General features: G+C 41.4%; 1 protein-coding gene across 4 annotated transcripts; it reads left to right on the top strand.

Annotated features, from left to right (window-relative positions):
- The first annotated feature begins 123 nt into the window (after positions 1-123).
- Positions 124-19,437, top strand: sclt1 (sodium channel and clathrin linker 1). 4 transcript variants are annotated; one of them, XM_066659855.1, is made up of 22 exons: positions 124-215; positions 1,059-1,105; positions 1,934-1,995; positions 2,282-2,331; positions 2,518-2,590; positions 3,133-3,188; positions 3,978-4,095; positions 4,912-5,034; positions 5,439-5,504; positions 6,983-7,053; positions 7,426-7,516; positions 9,332-9,423; positions 10,158-10,335; positions 11,170-11,268; positions 14,057-14,128; positions 14,230-14,304; positions 15,526-15,671; positions 15,756-15,948; positions 16,601-16,797; positions 17,646-17,724; positions 18,526-18,621; positions 19,037-19,437. In XM_066659855.1, the coding sequence occupies exons 2-22, from the start codon at positions 1,072-1,074 to the stop codon at positions 19,094-19,096; spliced, it is 2,031 nt and encodes a 676-aa protein (XP_066515952.1). In that variant the 5' UTR covers positions 124-215; positions 1,059-1,071; the 3' UTR covers positions 19,097-19,437. The 4 variants fall into 4 exon arrangements, with proteins under 4 accessions (XP_066515952.1, XP_066515951.1, XP_066515954.1 ...); XM_066659854.1 differs by having other exon boundaries at positions 151-288; XM_066659857.1 differs by having other exon boundaries at positions 190-215; positions 1,064-1,105.
- Positions 19,438-19,569: the final 132 nt, after the last annotated feature.

Here is a 19,569-nt window from a genome sequence, read left to right as displayed (position 1 = left end):
TACAAATAAGATTTAAAAAAGTAAAGCAGTATAAAAATAAATTTTATTTTATTTAATTAATTCGTTTAAAAAGTACGACGCTTTTATGTGAATTAAAAAGAAACGGACCTTATAGATAGGGCTCGCGCGGAGAGGGGAATATTTAGGCGGGAGCGCCACGCTGCATAGGCGGGTCTGATTGGCTGAGCGCCTCAGCTTCAAACAGACGGCGGAAGGTCAACAGGAATATATATCTTAATTTAAGCGACTTTTAACGTTTTAAAGAGGAGTTTTTCAGCTTTAGCGACGGTGAATGCGATTTTTGTATCTCTGTGTAATAGGAACGATTATGAAATACAGCCATAAATTTTTAAATAGGTCTAAATTTAGCTCAATCTCAGTCTTGGTCTCCGCCTGGATACACAGGCTGTAAACACTGCGGGACTTTTATTGTGTAGCTTTAACATCGCATATATATATATATATATATATATATATATATATATATATATATATATATATATAATATGCTTTCATACTAACATTATTGTCGTTTTGACATTGCTATGAGTCTCTAACTTAGATTTCCTTGCTAAGAGCTCATAAACGAAGTAAATATGAAGTGATAGGGGTAAATACGGGGTACGTTTTGATAAATCACGCCATTTATGGGTAAATTTGTGTAAATACGTGCTACGGTTGTGTATATTATACTTGTACTCCGCAATGGCAGTATATTCTTAACTGTTTTTCTTGCTGAATTAAACAGAGTATTCGGGGGTGATTAAACAGTGATGAATTTAAAGAGTAATTTATTTTATTTCCATTGAGAAATGAAACCAAATCATGTTCTTTACACAAGCGTGGGCTGTAGGTGCCTTGACCGTACACTGTGTAATAAATCAGGCTATTAAAGGCACATACTGATAAATAACATGGTTCTAAACCTGAAATAACATCATAAATAGTTATCTCATCTCTCTAATGAGCAGGAGACGCCCTGCAAGTCACTGTAAAAATATTTGAATGAACCCATGCGCGAGGTCTCTGACATTAAGCTCTCTTTATTTTTTCCAAAGGTCAGACTCTGCCATGGCTTCAGAAATTGAGTTCCTTCGAGATCAAGGTAAGGACACACAGTGCAGAACTGCTATCCTCGGTCCTGTTAAAATTAAAGCTGTTTAATTTGGCTCCAGAGTCATACATTTTTATTGATCTTCAGCCTCCAGCTCTTGATCCCTGTATGCATTTATAGGGTTAATTATTGAGGGCAGTTTTAAAGGTTCAGTACATCATTTTAACATTTGTCCGTAGAAGGGCAGAGTCAAGCTGCAGACCCTGAGTGTATCAACATGTGCTACATATTCCAGGTCTCCCACACAAGCACCCTTTGGCCTCTTGCACACATGAAGTCCGGAGATGTCCCAGAACGTTTGCTCACACAGATAGCGTGCATTCTTTTTTGTCTCAGGCATGCTCTCACAGCAGGAGATGAAACACATGCTTAAGGCATGGAGCAGCGCCTGTACAGGAGAAACTCCGGAACATTTCCTGCTCAATTCTCACATATGCTGACTGTCTCTCTTTAACCACAGATTTTACTAGAGTACGAGGAGGATTGAGTCTGTGTAAGGTCAGAGACAAATTTGCATGTGGTCGTGTTCACACATACAGATCCTCCAGGCAAACTAGGGATAATTTCAGTATTATCGTGCACCTGTGAAAGGGGCTATTGGGAAACTTGGTCTTGGGGTCTGGACAACGCCTTGAGACCTCACCGTCTGTGAGTGTAGTTTGCAGTGTGCCTTCACCCTCTTATGTTCTCCTGGTGCAGAGTATCTCTGTTTGAGATGTAGTCAGCAGGGGGCAATATACAGCCACGTCCCCTGTCCAGCAAAGCAGACAGGAAGACTATTGCAGGCACCTAAACGACTGTAATCTGTGTGTGTTTCAGTGAACCGACTGAGTTCAGCACTCGGACGTTATCAGGACTCTCACAGTAATGCCTTTACACAGGTATTTCACACACAATGTCACCTTTAAAGAGGAGGTCTGTATTTGAGTTTTACGTTAATATGGGATGGGTTTGTGAGAGTGAGAAATCACACAAAGTGTGTGAGTGACTGGGTGAGTGCAACTCTTCACAGGTGTGTGTGTATGTTTGAGTGATTGGGTGAGTGAGTGAAACTCTCCACAGGTGTGTGTGTGTGTGTGTGTGTGTGTGAATGTGACTGGGTGGATAAAGTGGTTAGAGAAGATGCAAGCATGAACGAATAAATGACATCCTTTTCTGTGTTTATAGGCTGAAGATCTGGGCTTTGAATCCACAGCTCCCTGGCTCACAGATCAAGGGTGAACTCTCACACACTCTCACTGGCCTTGTTTAAATAGATTTGGTACAGAGTTTCTGACCCATCCTGGCTTCTAGGGGTCAGGACTGTGTCCTGGAAGAAATCAATGACTGCATGTTTTACTGTGTGATGATGCAGGTTGTTGCTGCTGTGGTTTTAGTTTATATATGTTTGTCTGTGTTTACAGGGTGATGTCACCTCTGATCTCAGAGTACGACCGTCACCTTCAGCAGATGGACGCCCAGCTCAAACTCTACCAGGTCCAGAACCGCACCTTCACACACTCCTCTGTAGAACAGGCAGGCTCTGAAGCAGCTGCACATGAGCCCGTGCTCACCAGGCCCAAAGCTCAGTAGACAGAAAGAAACAGAATGAAGGGGCAAGAGAGAAAAAAGAAGTGAGAGAAAGCGGGTGAAAAGTAGGAAACCCTAAAGCTTACAAGGGTAACAAAAAAAAACTGCAGCTGCAATGTGGAACTAAAGGCCTTTTCACACCGATTTACGCCCTAAAAACATGCACATCAAGTTTTGAAAACAAACACATGTATATTAATGGTTTCCTTCACATTGGGTCAAAACTGACAGACTGACGCTGCATCGGGTTTTGAAATAGAACCCGTTCTGTTTTCTGCGTTTGTTGGATGTGTTAAAAATCAGCACGACCAATCAGAGAGAGGGAGAAAGGGAGGTCTTTGATGTGAATATGAAAGTGGTCTTCTCTCACCCTCCACCACAAGATGGACACTGATTCTCTCGCTCTTTCTAACGTTTGTTTTCCTAATTTGTCTCTCACTCTGAAACAGAGGCAGATGGCGGAGGTCAAGGCCAGTCTGGAGCAGGTGATACGAGAGAATGAGAGGTATATGAGTGAATCTCTCTCTCTCTTTCTCTCTCTCTCTCTCTCTCGCTCTCCTTTGTATGTGTGAAAAAGGATTTCTCTCTCTTCTCTCTCTTTGTCTTTTTTTGTCTGTCTCTTTCTCCCTCTGGCTCCTTCTCTATTTCATCCTTTTTCATTTTCTTTCTTTCTTTTTGTTTGTTTGTTTTCTTTTTTCTTTCTTTTTTCTCCCCAGCTCAGATTCTTAAAAAAAATGAAAAAAAAAATTGAGTTCATATCAGTGTCATTTTTTTAAATTAGTTTATATTTCTTTATTTATTTTTATTTTATTTTTTTTCTGTGATGCTTTGATTGAGTTATGGGCAGGTATCCTTCGGGTGACTGTCTGTGAGGAGTGTGGTGTGTTCTCCCTGTGTCTGCGTGGGTTTCTTCCGGGTGCTCCTGTTTCCTCCCACAGTCTAAAAACACACATTGGTAGGTGGATTGGCGACTCAAAAGTGTCCGTGTGTGTGTGTCTGTTTGTTGCCCTGTGAAGGAATTGCGCTCCCTCCAGGGTGTATTCCTGCCTTGCGACCAATGATCCCAGCCAGGTAGGCTCTGGAGCCACCGCGACCCTGAACTGGATAAGGACTACAGACAATGAATGAATGAATGAGTGTCTCCATGTGAAAGAGCAGATATATTTTTATAATGCCACAAAAATATTCTTAATATCTGACCTCCAAATGACTCTGATTCATTCCTAATGACGAAATATGAACTGTCAGTGTATGGATTAGATGTGAAGACTGTGTGGAAACTGTGTGTGTTCAGACTCCACACTGAGCAGAGAGTGTCTATAGAGAGGCAGTTGCAGAGTCTCTCAGTGGATGGGGATGCAGATCTGGTTACAGTTAGCAACCTGGAGGAGCAGCTCAAATGCGCCATGGAGGTAAATGACAACAACAACAACAACAATAACAACACACTTCTTCCCTCATCTCATGTCACAGTTCCCCCCTTCGCAAATGATGGCTTTTTTCTTTTGTGTTTATAGAAGGGGCATGATTTAGCCCTATAAACAGCCACGTCTCTTCTCATCCTTTACAAAGCCTGTGCACCCAGTCTCTAGTTTATCCCCTGGGTGACTTATTTTACAGCGGTGTGTGTGTGTGTGTGAGAGAGAGAGAGAGAGAGTGTGTGTGTATGTGTAAAGTAGGAGGAACCTGGATAAACTGTGCTGTTTGACCTTCAGAGACTGCGAATCTCAACTGTGTGGCACTAATCAGAACTGAGCGCTTTTTAGCTGGAGCTGCTGATTGGAGCGCAGCTCTTGACATATGATGCTAATGGGACATTAGCATCTGAGTGATCAGCGGGGGGCGCCGGAGTGTTTACGTGCGATTAGTGTGGAGCTCTTCAGCGCAGAGGTTAATGGGGTCTTGGTGTACGAGTCGGCAGTGCTAGTGGCTCTAACGTGCCTTATTTAACTTTCTGTCACTCACACACACATCCTCAAAGCTGAGAACACTCTCAGGACCCTTGCTATGTCTGACCCACTCGTACCAGCGCAGCAAACTAACACACCAGCAACACGTCAGTGTCACAGTAGCACTGAGAATGATCCGCCTCCCAAACCATATGTGCTCTGTGGGCGTCCTAACCATTGAAGAACAGGTTGAAAGAAAGCTAACAAAGTACGCAGAGCAAAAGGTGTCTGTAACTGTAGAACCACAGAGTGATATATTAAATGTGTGTGTGTTTGTAGGAGAAGGAGAGAGCGCTGCAGATGTGGCAGGCATCTGCACAGGAGTTGGATAGTTTGCAGAAACTTTACCAGAGCAATGTGAGAGATGGACAGATGCACACTGCAGAACGACAGCAAGTACAGGTAACACACACACACACACACAACTCCAATGGTTCAAGCACTTGCAAAGCCCCTGCATGCTGTACCAATTGAAGGAATATGACCTGTACTTTCGTTCTCTGATCACAAGAGGGCAGGGGAGCCACATGCAGTAATAAAACCGGGCAACCAAACAACAGGCTGGGAATTGCTTTTAAAATTTAATACCAGTACATTACAATTAAAATTTTAAAGTTCACCTTGGTTTCAAAATATTCTTTCCTTTTAAAAATACTTACACATTTATTTGTTGTTAAGTTTATGAAACACTCTGCTGTGATTCTTGTCTGAATAAATCACATTTGTATTATAATTTTTTTATGTATTGTTTTCATTGTTTATAAAATTGGCCATTTATCCTGTGTATTCTTGTTTGTTTGTTTTAGACTCAGCTGGCCCAGGTCCAACAGCTCGCCCAGAAATTGCAGGCATCCAATCAGAGCCTAGAATCTGTAAGGAAACCCCTTCATATATTCTTGATGGTACAATTTCCTTAAAAGGCACATGCTTGACCCCTTCTCCACAGTGGAACACAGTTCTGGTTCTTAGTGAAATGTCTGTGACCTGCTTTGTTCAAAACCCCACAAGTACCTCAGCAGCATTCTCCCTAAGTCCAAACAGCCCTGCCCCTTGACTGAGTCTGTCCAATCACAGTGCTGGACCCCCAGCGCAAAGACAAGGTTAAATGCAGCAAGACAGACACAACAAATGTGGAGAAATAAGACCAGAAGTGTAAAAATTGAGAAAATGCAAAAAAGAGAAACTAGTGAAACCGGCTCCTCACTGCTGTGTGCATGGTTCGAGGTGAACTGTGAGCCGTTGTTGTCTTTTAAAGGATCAGGTGTGGTTTTGACTAAAGCAGGTCACAGATGTTTTTAACAACCAGAACTGTTTTCCACTGTGGAGAAGGAGGGGGTTTGTCGCCCTTTATACTATACTATACTGTACTTTAAATGCCTGTTTTATTAAATATTTAAAGTATAAATTAATATGCTCAGATTATATTGGAGTCTTTTTATAAAGTGATTTATCAAAATGTTAAAATATTAAACAAAATGTGCAGGTAAGAGTTGTCCTCAACATGGGATTGGATGATCACTGAAGAGAAGGGTGCATGAAGGGGGCACTAGGGAGCAGTCTTGTTAAGAGCAGTGAAAGAGTTAGGACACAACCCTACTGCTGTAAACAATGTGTGTGTGTCACTTTCTCAGCATAATGTTAGAGTTATTTAACACACACACACACAGAGCCCATCCTTTAATTCCCTCTGTCTGGCTCCTGTTCTATCCTGCACTTCTCAGTCTCTGTAAGAAATATTACACTTCAAATAAATTTTTAATAAGGGTGAAGCTGTTCTTCCTTTCTTCCTTTTCTCTCTCTTTCTCTCTCTCTCTCTTCCTCACACCTACTTGTCTCTTACCTACAAAGGCTTCTCTTCTACACTTTTACACTAGTGTCTCTATATATAGGTGATGTTCATTCTCTCTCTCTCTCTCTCTCTCTCGTTCCCCTTCTCTTTTTCTGTTCCTACTCGCTTGCTCTCTCCTTTTCTTAACACCCCTATTTTTACCTCTAAATCCCTGTTCTCTCCACATCTCTCTCTCTGTCTGTCTCTCTATTGCTTACAGTCTCACTCTTCTCATCTGTTTATTTTTACATTTAAATCCCTTTCCATTACACTCCCATTAGCCCTCTCTCTCTCTCTCTCTCTCTCTCTCTGTCTGTCTGTCTGTCTGTCTGTCTCTCTGTCTGTCTGTCTGTCTGTCTGTCTGTCTGTCTGTCTGTCTGTCTGTCTGTCTGTCTGTCTCTCTCTCTCTCTCTCTCTGTCTCTCTGTACTGTAAGAGTCTATAGAACTTAGAAGTGTGCAGTAGTTTGTGTTGTGTTGGGGCAATGCCTCCTCGTCGCTCATGTTTATCGTGTCACACTCAGAATAATCAGCAGTTCCTGAAGACTATTGCAGAGCAGAGCGGAGAACTGGAGGATCTCCGGAATCAGCTCAGGTACAGAACCCTCACTCCTCATTGGCCCAAACTGATCATCATCTCATTAAGTCGTCAAATCACCATCTGCAAGGAATCTGATTTTAATACATTAAAATTAACCTATAACTTGGTCTCGTTAGTTTAACTTTAAATACTTTGTTTCAATAATAAGAATTATCATTGTCCCAAACTCTAGGAACAGTGTTCCCTTTGTGTTGTGACAATATAAATGCAAAATAGTGAACTGGACACTGGCATGTTTTCTACAGAGACAATATAACCAGTAGACCAGGTGTTCCAGTGACCACTCTCCACCTGTGAACTCACATATGATCTCTGTACCTTACTGCAGTTGTCTAAACTGAAGGTGTGTGTGTGTGTGTTTGAAAGGCAGTCGAAGCAGGACCTGAGGACTGCTGCGTCCAAAGTAGATGAGCTGACTCAACTCCTGCAGAGCATTCAGGACCAGCTGCAGAGGAAGGTGGGTGGTACCTTTATCACTGAAGTGAGTTCAGTTACTGTTACACACACGTCGTTCATACAGTAGCTTTACACTCTGAAGCAACTGCACATGAGCCTCAGGACATCATGCACAGTACTAAAAATCTGGCAGAGGTGTATGAAGTCCTACCACCTAATGCCAGATGAGCAGGTGTTCAGGGACTTTCAGACAAACACAGGACTTCAGACGAACTGCTTCCTGTGATAAAAGAAACTAAGAAGCTCTTCTGGGACAGTGACGGTGTTGTCTGCAGTAAAATATGTTATTTTTGTTGACATTGCCTTGTCAGTCAGTGACTACTTGTTCAGTGCTGCACTCTCCTTGATTCCCATTGCAACGATACGTGGGCACAGTGCACCACTCGTTCTCTCAATATCTATGACAGGGTTCTAGAGACATGTGTTTAGAAAAAACATTACAGGACTCTGAGATTATTGTGGTATGATTTGGAGACGATAGAGTCACCCCACATCATCTCATTCTGCCTTCACCTTCACAGTATGTTTTACGTTAGTGTGTGTGTGAGAAGGTAAAAAGGTACACGTTATTTACTGAGGCTTAAATTTGTTCTTTTGTTCTTGCTTTCGTCGCTTTGTTGTTTTCTGCTGGCAAGTTGTTTCTTCCTAAAACAAGTCTCAAAACCTCTCTCTGTACAAAACCCTTTTAAGAAAAACACAGTGATCCTCCCACTCTTAGCCACATCTCCTCAATTACCATAGCAATTAGGATATCCAACCCCTCAGACAGACCCTAAAATGGTATCATCCAAACATTTACATACTGGAAGAGGGCTAACGTCCAATGTACTTAACCCTATGAATATCAGCGTACAAATGTTAACATTACAACAGTTAACTCCTAATGTGTTGGAAACTACCAGTCTGTCTTCAGCTTGGCCCAAATGTTTGGAACAAAAATGACAGAGGCACTGGTGGTTTCATCCTGAATTACCTTAAGATATTAAAACTTTAATCTTAAAACTAGTACAACTTTAATCTCAAAATATTATGACATTATTCTCAAAATCCTATATTTTATTTATTTATCTTTTTATTAAGTGGCCCTAAAACAGTCACAGCTGAGTTTGTTTTGGAGTTGTGGAGTATATTTTCAGAAACAATAATGTGTTTAGTTTTCCTCTACACACAGACAGTTGTTCTTTCCTGAGTGCAGCTACTTCTTACAAAAAGATTCTCTGAAACGTTTAAATTTAACGTATAAATGCATTATAAGCATAAATGTATTAGGTGAAAATATATTTCTGAATTAATAATAAGGTATAACTGTGTAATTGTGATGACCTTAATGTGTCCTTAACAATCAGTATCACAAATAATTGAATATTTTACCTCAGTTACAAGTAATAAAGTATTATTTTGTTGTTTGCTGCTTCATTGATGATGCTTGTACTCTAAGTATTCTCCAGTGTTAAAGCTGGTATAATTTTTCAGAATGTTGCTGGGAGCTTGTCCGTCTCTGTTTTTTGAGCCGTGTTCTGTTCACATTGTGTGTGTGACTGGGTTCCAGTGTTAAACAGACTGGTGGATTAACTTTGGCCTTGACTTCTTTATGTTCAGTGTCGTCTTCACTGAATCTCCTCTATGTTGCTTCAGTGTGGCTGATTGGATGGCACGTGACTATAGTGCATTAGTGTGGTTTTAAAGGGACAGTACCTGAGCGCACACAGTGGGGGGTTAGTCTACAGTCCTGTAAATAGTGACTGTGGAAATGTAACATCACTATGTAGCAGTGCCTTTAGGCCAGTACTGCAGCTCTGAAACTGTGTGTGTGTAGGAGGAGGATGCAGCAGGAGCTCTTGGGAGAGAAGAAGCATCCGATCGAAGACTGCAGCAGCTACAGACTGCACTCAGCCAATTAGAAAGCAGGTACTCTTTTTCTTTTTTTTTTTTTTCTTTCCCCTTCTCCTCTCTTTCTTTCTCTCTCACGCTCTCTCTCTTTCTCGCTCTCTCACGCTCTCTTTCTCTTGCTCTCTCTCACTCTCACTCTCTCTCTCTGTCTCACTCACTCTCTCTCTCTCACACACCTCTCTCTCTCTTTCACTCGCTCACCCTCTCTCTTTGTCTCTTTCTCTCTCTTTCACTCTCTCACCCTCTCTCACTCTCTCTCTCTCACACTCTCTCGCTCTCTTTCTCTCACCCTCTCTCTCTCTCTGTGTGTGTGTGTGTTTCTTGATGGTTGTGAATGTGGATGTTCTTTGGGGAAGATTGTTGCTGATGTCTTAACTCTTAAAAAATTGTTTTTATTATAATTTATTTACTTTTTTGGAATATTGATGTTGTATAAAGTGAATAAGAATCTGAATGTAGCAGTTCATTAATTTGGATTTGTGCAGAATGTAGTAAGGTCAACTGATGGCTAAATAAAGTTCTCTTAATTCTCTCTCTCTCTCTCTGTCTGTCTCTCTCATTGTCTCTCACTCTCTCTCTCGCTCTCTTTCACTCTCTTTCACTCTCTCACTCTGTCTCTCTCACTCTATCTCACACTCTCTCTCTCTGTATCTCACACTCTCTCTGTTTCACTCTCTCTCTCACTCACTCCCTCTCCCTCTCTCTCTCTCTCTCTCTCTCGCTTACATTCATGTTGTAATGCTGTGTGTCAGGCTCAAGGGGGCGACAGCAGAGGCCGAGGCGGGGCGCAGACAGAAGGAGCAGTGGGAGCGGAAGTTGGGGGAGCTGCAGGGACGGTGTGCTGCAATGGAGGAGGAGAAGTTTGAGCGTCTGCAGCGTCTGCGCAGTTCGCTGCAGCTGGCGGAGGAGGCATCTCTGCAGAGGGACCAGGTGAGCTCCACCTTCATCTCTGATGTGTTTTTTCCATTGGTCCCTATTCAACTCAGCTACAGGTTGTCCGGAACATGGCCACCATCTTGAAAGCCGTGCCCACAGTGCAGACATCCAGCACTAACTTGCCGTCTGTAAAATATACAAACTACAGCAGAGATCACATTCGTTTTTTTTCCGACTCATAACCGCAGCTAGTAAAATTTCACCATGGTCTTTTAAAGAGGTTCAAACACTCCTTGGATCGGTGGCCAATGAAAAAATCCAGCAAGACATTGCTATAAGAAAGGAAGTATTCTGATATGTCCAAACTAATGACGGAGCTGTTTAGTTCGAAACAACAACAAAAACCTGTAAACACACTTAACGTAACGCTGCCATTGTTATGATCTCCAAAGCCTGCTGTTCCTGTTAGAGAGTGGACCTTGAGACGATATCAGATACATTTTGGGGGGGCAGCTGTGCTAGTGGGAAACCGACCCGGGACCAAACAGAGAGTAGGATCCAGCAGGGTTCAGTAGAGCTTAGTAGGTTCCAGTAGAGTCCAGGACCAGGCAATTAGGACAGCACCATAAAACACTTTTTTTTTAAAGGGGTTTAAAGGGGAACGGCCCCCCTAGCTTTGGCTCCTTCTTCCTCTGGGGCCAGTGCACAAGGCATTGTATATGGGTGTGTTTTTATTTTATGGTACTGTGCACATTGGATTATATATTTTTTTTTAAACAAAAACTGAAATTAGTTACTTTTGGTTACTGGGTTTATGGTCAGGGTTAAGTGTAGTTTATACTAGCTGCAGTAATCATTGTTTCAGTGGGGTGTGTGTTTGTGTGTCAGGCTCAGCTAAGGGAGAAGCAGAGGATGGAGGAGATGGAGAGAATGAAAGAAGGAGTGAAGCACCTTGTGGAGGAGGCAGCAGCACGAACCCGGAAAGAGGTACATCCCATTTGCTCTGTCAGTGTTCAACCACTAGAGGGCGATAGAACCCCAGGTATCACTTTATAACTGGGTATGAAAGCGCCCTATTTCAGCACTGACCCATTATATCTCTGTGGCATTGAATGTCTGACATCCACGCCGTCAGCCAAGACATTACAAACAAACTTGTTTGTTTGCACTCACTGTCCCCTCTCCCAGCTCCACTGTCCTCTCCAGACACACTGTTCTCCAACTATTTCTATCATTCCCAACCTCAGATGAAGGGATATTTCCGTGCCCCACCTGTACCATATCGTGCCAAAAATGGTGGTAAAATACACACAATTTTCTAATTTATTTAAGTAACATCAACTTCTATCTCTAAAGCAGTAGCTTAACATTACACATCAGATACAACATTAAGATCAATGTTCAAACATACAAAAATATAGAAAATAGGCCTATTATTTAACTGTGGTTCTGTTTCCCACGTTTCAATCTGTGCAAAAATGAGGAAAGGTGTAGGAGTGAGTTATATATTGGGAGATGAGGGACATATTTAAGAGCCGAAGCCCAGCTGTAATATTATCTAGGCAGTAAGGTAATGTTATCTATATATTATCTATATTATCTAGCTATAAGCTCATTCCTATGTAGATAAGGAAGTAAAATGCTGCATTTATAATGATGTGGAACATCCATTCATTTCATTCATTTTCCCCCGTCTTTCTGAGTCCGGGTCACGAGGGAAGCAGTCAGAGTAAAGAAATCCAGACCTCCCTCTCCCCAGCCACCGTTTTCAGCTCCTCCAGGGAGGATACTGAGGTGTTCCCAGGCCAGTCGAGACATGTAGTCTCTCCAGCGTGTTCTTGGTCTGCCCCGGGGCCGCCTCCTCATTGCACATGCCCGGAACACCTCACCAGGAAGGCGTCCTCAACTGGCTCCTCTCGACGTGGAGGAGCAGCGGCTCCACTCCGAGTCTCTCCCTGTCTCTCCGAGCTCCTAACCCTGTCTCTAAGGGAGAGTCCAGACGCCCTGTGGAGAAAACTCATTTCAGCCACTTGTACCTTGTATCTTGTTCTTTCAGTCACTACCCAAAGCTCGTGACCATAGGTGAGGGTTGGGACGTAGATTGAATGGTAAATCGAGAGCTTTGCTTTTCTGCTCAGCTCTCTCTTCACCACAACGGACCGGTACAGAGCCCGCATTACTGCTGACTCTGCACAGATCCGCCTGTCAATCTCCCGCTCCATCTTTCTCTCACTCGTGAACAAGACCCCGAGGTATTTAAACTCCTCCACTTGAGGCAGGATCTCACTTCCAACCTGGAGAGAGCACTCCACCCTTTTCCGACTGAGTACCATGGACTCGGACTTGGAGGTGCTGATCCTCATCCCTACCGCTTCACACTCGGCTGAAAACTGGTCCAGCAAGAGCTGGAGGTCCCGGCTCGATGAAGCCAACAAGACCACATCATCCGCAAAAAGCAGACATGGAATCCTGAGACCACCAAACCGGACTCCCTCCGCCACTTGGCTACACCGAGAAATTCTGTCCACCGGTGACAACGGGCAGCCCTGACGGAGTCCAACTCTGACTGGAAACCAGTCGGACTTACTGCCAGCCATACGAACCAGACTCCTGCTCTGTTTGTACAGGGACTGGATAGCTCGTAGCAAAGAGCCCAGTACCCCATACTCCCCAAGCATATACCACAGAATACCCCGAGGGACACGGTTGAATGCCTTATCCAGATCCACAAAACACATGTAGACTGGTTGAGCAAACTCTCATGCACCCACCAGGATCCTAGCGAGGGTAAAGAGGGTAAAGATGTGGAACATCATTTGAATAACTTTAACGTTAGAGGCTGTGTCCCAAACCACACACTATGGAACTTTAAATACTACACTACAGAGAGCATGACTAAGGGTGGTATAATATTGTTTTACACACTATTCAGTGCAGCAGTGTGCAGTTTGGGACACAGTCAGAGACTAACGTTAACTTGCTGCTTGTTTTGAGCACTTTCTAACATCCTGAACACAGCTGATATTAACGTTCACTAACTCTCAGATCCCACTCTATTACTCTAACAGTTATATACAAGCCACCTTAATAACTGTAATTAGACGTCATTGTTATCTGTTGTGCTCTTGTTACTGACCTCAGCCCAGAGCTGGTAAAACCTAACTTTATAAACCTGACTCTGACAGTGAATCGGAGGCCAGTGAAGCTGATGATTGAAGCAGATTTATATTTGGACAGACGCCTTAATGAAGGCTGAAAGAAGACCCACCCTGTGTCTGTCTCGGTGGCACATTTTCAAAATAAAAGTGTGAATAAAAGCATATTTTGATTCCAGGCAAGCTAGTTTTTCTGGACTCTTATATAATGTTCTTTTATTGTGATTAATGGCTATTAATGATTCCATTGTGAGTGGGTGCTTTTTTCATTAATAGAGGCTCATTAATAAAGAAATGCTCATTTCTTTAGATTCCTTGCGCCCCACCTGCAAAACCTACATACCCCACACTTGCTGCTGTAGTTCTACAATTACAGACTGTAGTCCATATTGCTCTGCGTATTTTTTAGCCCCTATTTCCCTCTGTTTTTCAATGGTCCACAGAGCAGGTATGATTTAGGTGCTGCAGTGACTGACGTGGTGGTGGTGTGTTAAGTGTGTGTTATGCTGGTATGAGTGGATCAGACACAGCAGTGCTGCTGGAGCTTTTAAACCCCTCAGTGTATCTACTGAGAATTGTTCCCTGTGGACCAATTAAGTGTGTGTGTGGTTGTGTTTCAGGTGGAGACAGTACGGAAACAGTGCAATACCCAGATTCACCGCTTAACCGAGGAACTGTCGGCTCTACAACTGGTGAGAACCTAAAAGACACCCACTGGTTGGCGTAATGACACTAATAATAATAGTGTTGATTGCGCATCGTTAAAACTAAGATCGATGTTATGTTGGTTTAGGAGTGTGCGGATAAAGAAGCTCAGCTGGAGAGAGCACACAGAGAGAGGAGAGCTGTGGAAGAAGAGCTGGAGAAGGTAACGTATCACACACACACGCCTTGGCACTGGGCAGGATAATTGTCTGCTTATAATTGTCTTTTTTTAATATAGAGATTATTAAAATATTAGACATCCCTTTGACGGTGGTTTCAGCTTAAAGCAACATTCCTAGGCTTGATTTCAGTTGTAGGAATTACATTCCTACATCTTTAGATGGAGCCCAGGGACAACAATACCAAATCTTACCTACTGTTCCTTTAAAAGCAGTGTTCAGGATTTTAGTCAGCTTTCTGAGGATGTTTCCTCACCATTTGCTCAGTGTCTCGGTCCGGTATGCTACACTTTCTGTCTCCCTCTCTGCTCACAGCAGAGAAACGGCATATGGAGGATTTTAGAAACGTTAGGTCTGTACCAAAACCTAGTGAGCTGCCTAAGTACGTACTGACTATGTACACAGCTGTTTAAGTCAGCAGCATTCTAATGGTTGTCATGAGGCAGATTACTGAGATGCTCTGGTTAGAGAGCGAATGTGTCATGGCTTGTTTCCGCCCACCACATGCAACCGATTTTTTCTTACTTCAGCGGTTAGCGTAGCCTCAGTGTTTCAGCACAGTGGATTCTACTGTACCCCTTTTATCGCAATTTTACTTTTTTTTTGCTCTGGGGGAAGAGCGAAATAGACAGGAGTTTTTCTTGCTTTACATCATGGGATTTGCATCATGGCAAATTTGGCCAAATTAAGGTGTCTTAGTAGACAGCATAATGAAGTGTTTAAGAATTGGGACAGCTGTGTCGTGCAAACTGTGACGAAAAATGCTCTCTACTTACACAGCTCACTAGGTTTTGGGACAGACCCCTTGAAAAGCATGAAAAGAGATGAGGATGTTGCTCTATTCCTGCTCCATAGGGGGGTAACACTGACTAATTTTCGCTGTTACAGCTACATTACTTAAGGTGGAATCGACTTTAAAATCAGGAGAGCGCTAACTGCATGAAAGTAAACACAGAGCGAAAGTGCTACAAAACCAAACTGCTTGAGTTACACGAGTTTCTGTGGGAATTCAGTGAATAAACACTTACAGACGAGTTACACTGCAGTCGCTTCTTACTCAAACATGGTGTTCCACCTTAAAAGGCTAAAAGCGCTTTTGAACTTAAACAAAAGAGAGAACATTGTCTCTAAAGGAGCTGAGTTCACTAGTTGTAAGGGGTGTCCACTAAGGTTTGGATGCTGTGCTGTTATTGTTGTTGCTGTAGTTGTACAGAGAGGGGCGGTGTGGGGAACCAGAACTCAGGAAGATCGAAGCCCTTCATCAGAGATGTTTAAATGCAGAGAGACTGAAGGAGGAGATGGAGCTCTCGCTTAACACCAAACAGAACACCATGAAGAAGATGGAGATGGAGTGAGGATAAACACACACACTTTGGATACATTGTACAACTCCAAAGCTACAACACTTGCATTAAAAATTCATGTGTGTGTGCAGTCTGAGCGAGGAACTGCTGCGCTGTCAGGAGGAGGTGCGAAGGCTCCAGGTGGCGCTAGCAAACGCGAGAGAGGAGAGCAGCAGCATCAGTGAAGAGAGACTCAGCCTCCAGCAGGAGAACCAACAGCTCCACAGAGACATGGAAGCACTCCGCAAAGAGTGTGTGGCCGCTCAGAGGCAGGCTAAACAGCAGGTAACACACACACTTTACTGGACCGACTTGAGAATTGGATCAGGACCTGATTCAGTGAGGCAGGTCTCAAGTACAGTGTTAATTTTTAATAATGTATTTTTAAAGATATTATTTATTACTAAATTTACTAACAAATGTGTTACATTTAAAACACATTAATATCCAAAATTGTGGTTGGAATATGGCCACTTTCCTTTAGGTACATTTTGTATTTATTTAACATTAACATTCAAAGTTCAATTCCAAGAGATTCGACTCTATGAATCATTGGCTGACAGTTGATATGAGCGAATCCCAGGCACTAGAAAGACTTCTCTTCATGATTCTGCCTGGCCGCTCTTGCCCTGACAACAGCAAACAAAGCATTTTCCTATGTTTATTTTCTTGTGATTTTCTGTATTTAAATCAGAAATAATAGGTAATTTATCAGGCATTTCACATCATCATTTAGTTTGTATTCAATTATGAAAAGTATAAAACATTCTCAACTCAAATGATTCTTTTTTGTTGTGGAAAAATAAGTTGTCAATTAATCTTTTTCATCAAAGTTTTTGTTGAAATTAACACCGTTCAAGTCAAAACTTAGTACTTGGCTCGAGACTCTGAACTGGTGTCAGTGGAAGTCTTGTTTTGATTGTGTGTGTATGTACAGGTATCCCGTATGCAGCAGGAGCTGTGTGTGAAGGAGCAGAGTTTAGAGTCGAGGCTGAGGGAGGTGGAGGAAAGCAGTAAGAGCTCGACTGCTGGGTTACACCGCCTCCTGCTCGCTCAGCAAAAAACCACCAGCCGCTACAGAGAGGAGGCCAAGCAGCTCACACACACTTTCCAGAACACACTCTCCTCCCTCAGGTGTTTGCTCTCCTCTGGTCATGCCTTTGTTTGTCTGTTTGTTTGTTTATGAGGCTGTCTCATCAACAATAAACTTGTAAGGACAAAAACATCAGCGTTATGCACATATTTGTAAATTACATTCTACAATAAATAAACAAATAAACACAGTTTGTCACAGTTGTTTACACGGGGCGTTTTCCCCACACGAATTTTTTTTGCTTTTTCCACTGGTCAAATCTGGTACTGGAACTGGGTTAGTTTTCAGTCCCAGCTCACTTCAGGTTCCAGCCATGCTGAGTACGTACTAAATGGTGATGTGTAAACCCTGCAGAGTGCAGATTTGCCAGAGCCATGTTAATCACCAGGAATTGCAGAGCTCATTCAAAACCAGCGCATACTCAGCACTTGTAAAATCTCTTAAGTTACAGCAGCTTTCACATTTATTTTTATTGGACTCACAACGGCAGCTTGTAAATTTACCTCAAGGTATTTTGAAGAGGTTTATAAGCATTTTGGGCTGATGGCCGAAATAAAACTGACCTGTGAGAACTGGGGAGTGGAGCTGTGTTGTGTCCAAAAACCTAAAACAACACGCGAATATGTGATGAATAAACATTTCCTAACTTTACTGCTGCTGCTGTTGTGGTTTTCAAAGCCAACGATTCCTGAGAGACAGGCGAAGCCCTGCCAGTGGAAATGCGACAAGCTTGTCGAGTTGAGTCCTGTAGAACCGGACCCATTCAGGGGAAAAGCACCAAATATGGAGCGTAAACTGCTTCACTCTGAAAGGATAAAGAGGTTTTATATTATATTTTAAATTTTGAAATATGCAAAAATAAACAGATATAATTAAATGTGTGTTTCAGGTCAGAGTTGAACCGACAGAAACAGCGCTGCCAGGAACTGGAGATTCAGGTTGAAACAGATCATGAGAAAATCCTGGAGGTGAGGAAAGACTTTCCAGTTCACATTTGTGAGGCTAAAAGCATTAATTATGTCATGCCATGCATTTTACCCAGTATTTTGAAATTCTAATCAATACATCTAATATAATCAATACATCATTATAATTAAGATTATTGGAGAATATCTCATTATTTTGTGTTTAGGTTAACTTTTTTATTATTATTTATTTATTTATTTATATAAAATTGGCAAAGTATACATGGACTTGGAAAAAAAATGGCCCCATTCTGCTTCTGATTTAACTCTTTTAGAAATTTAAGAGATTTCAATAATGCTTTTAATAATAATAAGATTTTGAGGTGTTATATTTTGATATCTGCTAATTTGGACAAATTTCTTTACTTAAAATCACAAAGTTAAGCAGGATTGTCTAATTTTCATCCACAATATATATTTAATTAATCTTATAAATGTTACAAACTCATCTCAGAAATAGACTCGCCAGACAGTGATCACCACTGCAGATTACAGTTGTAGCTCTCAGAAAGATGCACCTTTATTTACATTAAAATCATGGTCAAACATCAGAATGCTGCAGAATAGGTGCAACTTGATTAATTGTTTCCAAATAATTTGTCTGTGGAAGCAGTTTAATTCTTACAAGCTTAAATTCAGCAGTCATCAAAAGTCAGACTTAAGTGAGTATGTTTTGATCCTATTTAAAACCACTTTTACTCCAGATACATCTCTTTAGTTGCACCAAAATGCAGCACAGTGTTGTTTAAAGGTCGTTTAAAGATGATAAAATTATTTTAATGTTGATTTCTGCTTTGTCTGAAGTATGAGCGACAGCTGGCGGAGCATCAGGAGAAAAACGCTCGTTTACAGAGACGTTTAACTCAAGCAGAATACAGAGCTTCTACAGCGTCTCAGCAGGTAAACACCAACAACCAATGCATGATAGGCACGGCAGGTCTGGAATACAGTGTCCTGTTAAACACCTAAATTAAAATTTAATTTCTGTAGTGTTTATTTAAAAAGACTTAATGTTTTTTCAAAAAATTCCCAAATTTAAGAATAGGTATTTTATATAAATATTTAAGTTTTAAATTAAGAAATTCTGTCTAATGACTGAAATGACCTTTTAATAATTTGTGAAAAATATACAATTATTTAGAATTTAGAATTTACCATGACCAAAACAAATGATCTAGAATTACTTGTTTGTGTGTAATACAAACATTCAAATTCGAAGCAAAATTACTGTTTCAGTAATTGAAACATTTGAAAGTAAGCTGTAACATAATACAAAATGTTATTTAAATTGTTTTTTGGGGTTTTTTTCCCCCAGCTTAGTGTGATGTCCCAGAGGAGAAAAGCTGCTTCCATGGTGGAACTGGAGACACTTTAATGAAAGGTGGAAAAAATAATAATAAATGTGAGTTTTGTTATTTTTAAAGTCACTTTGAAATGGTAAAAGTGAATCTTTGTAAAAATGCATTGTTGGAGAAAAAGGAAATGACAGTAATGAATTTAAATGTAACAATTTTTAAGTGCTAATGAGTTTGAGTCTTTCTAAATGTACAGAACAGTTTATAAGCAGCTAATTAAAAAACTGTTTTTATTAGTTGTTGCTGGCTGCTTTTTCACTCTTCTGGTCCTTAAGTACTAATTAACCAATGGGTTAACGTTTTAATGACAAATACATGACATTCACAAATGGAACAAGAAAGGGCCTCTGGTGCCACATATTGGCAAGTATTTTTTTCAGGAAATTGTTAATTTTTTAAAATTCAGTTATCATTTTCTGGAAATTGAAACATTTCAGATAAAATTCTTTAAACTAATTCAAGTGTGTTAATGTGAAAACAGAGAATTAAAGGA

The sequence above is a fragment of the Hoplias malabaricus genome, chromosome 2 (assembly GCF_029633855.1).
Source record: "Hoplias malabaricus isolate fHopMal1 chromosome 2, fHopMal1.hap1, whole genome shotgun sequence".
In the NCBI taxonomy this organism is placed as follows: domain Eukaryota; kingdom Metazoa; phylum Chordata; class Actinopteri; order Characiformes; family Erythrinidae; genus Hoplias; species Hoplias malabaricus.
This window is presented reverse-complemented; position numbering and strand designations above follow the sequence as displayed.

Coding starts and splice junctions, on each gene's coding strand:
- sclt1 (XM_066659855.1), top strand. CDS start 1,072: ATGGCTTCAGAAATTGAGTTCCTTCGAGATCAAG. Junction 9,424..10,157: donor CTCAGCCAATTAGAAAGCAG/GTACTCTTTTTC, acceptor GCTGTGTGTCAG/GCTCAAGGGGGCGACAGCAG. Junction 18,622..19,036: donor CTTCTACAGCGTCTCAGCAG/GTAAACACCAAC, acceptor TTTTTCCCCCAG/CTTAGTGTGATGTCCCAGAG.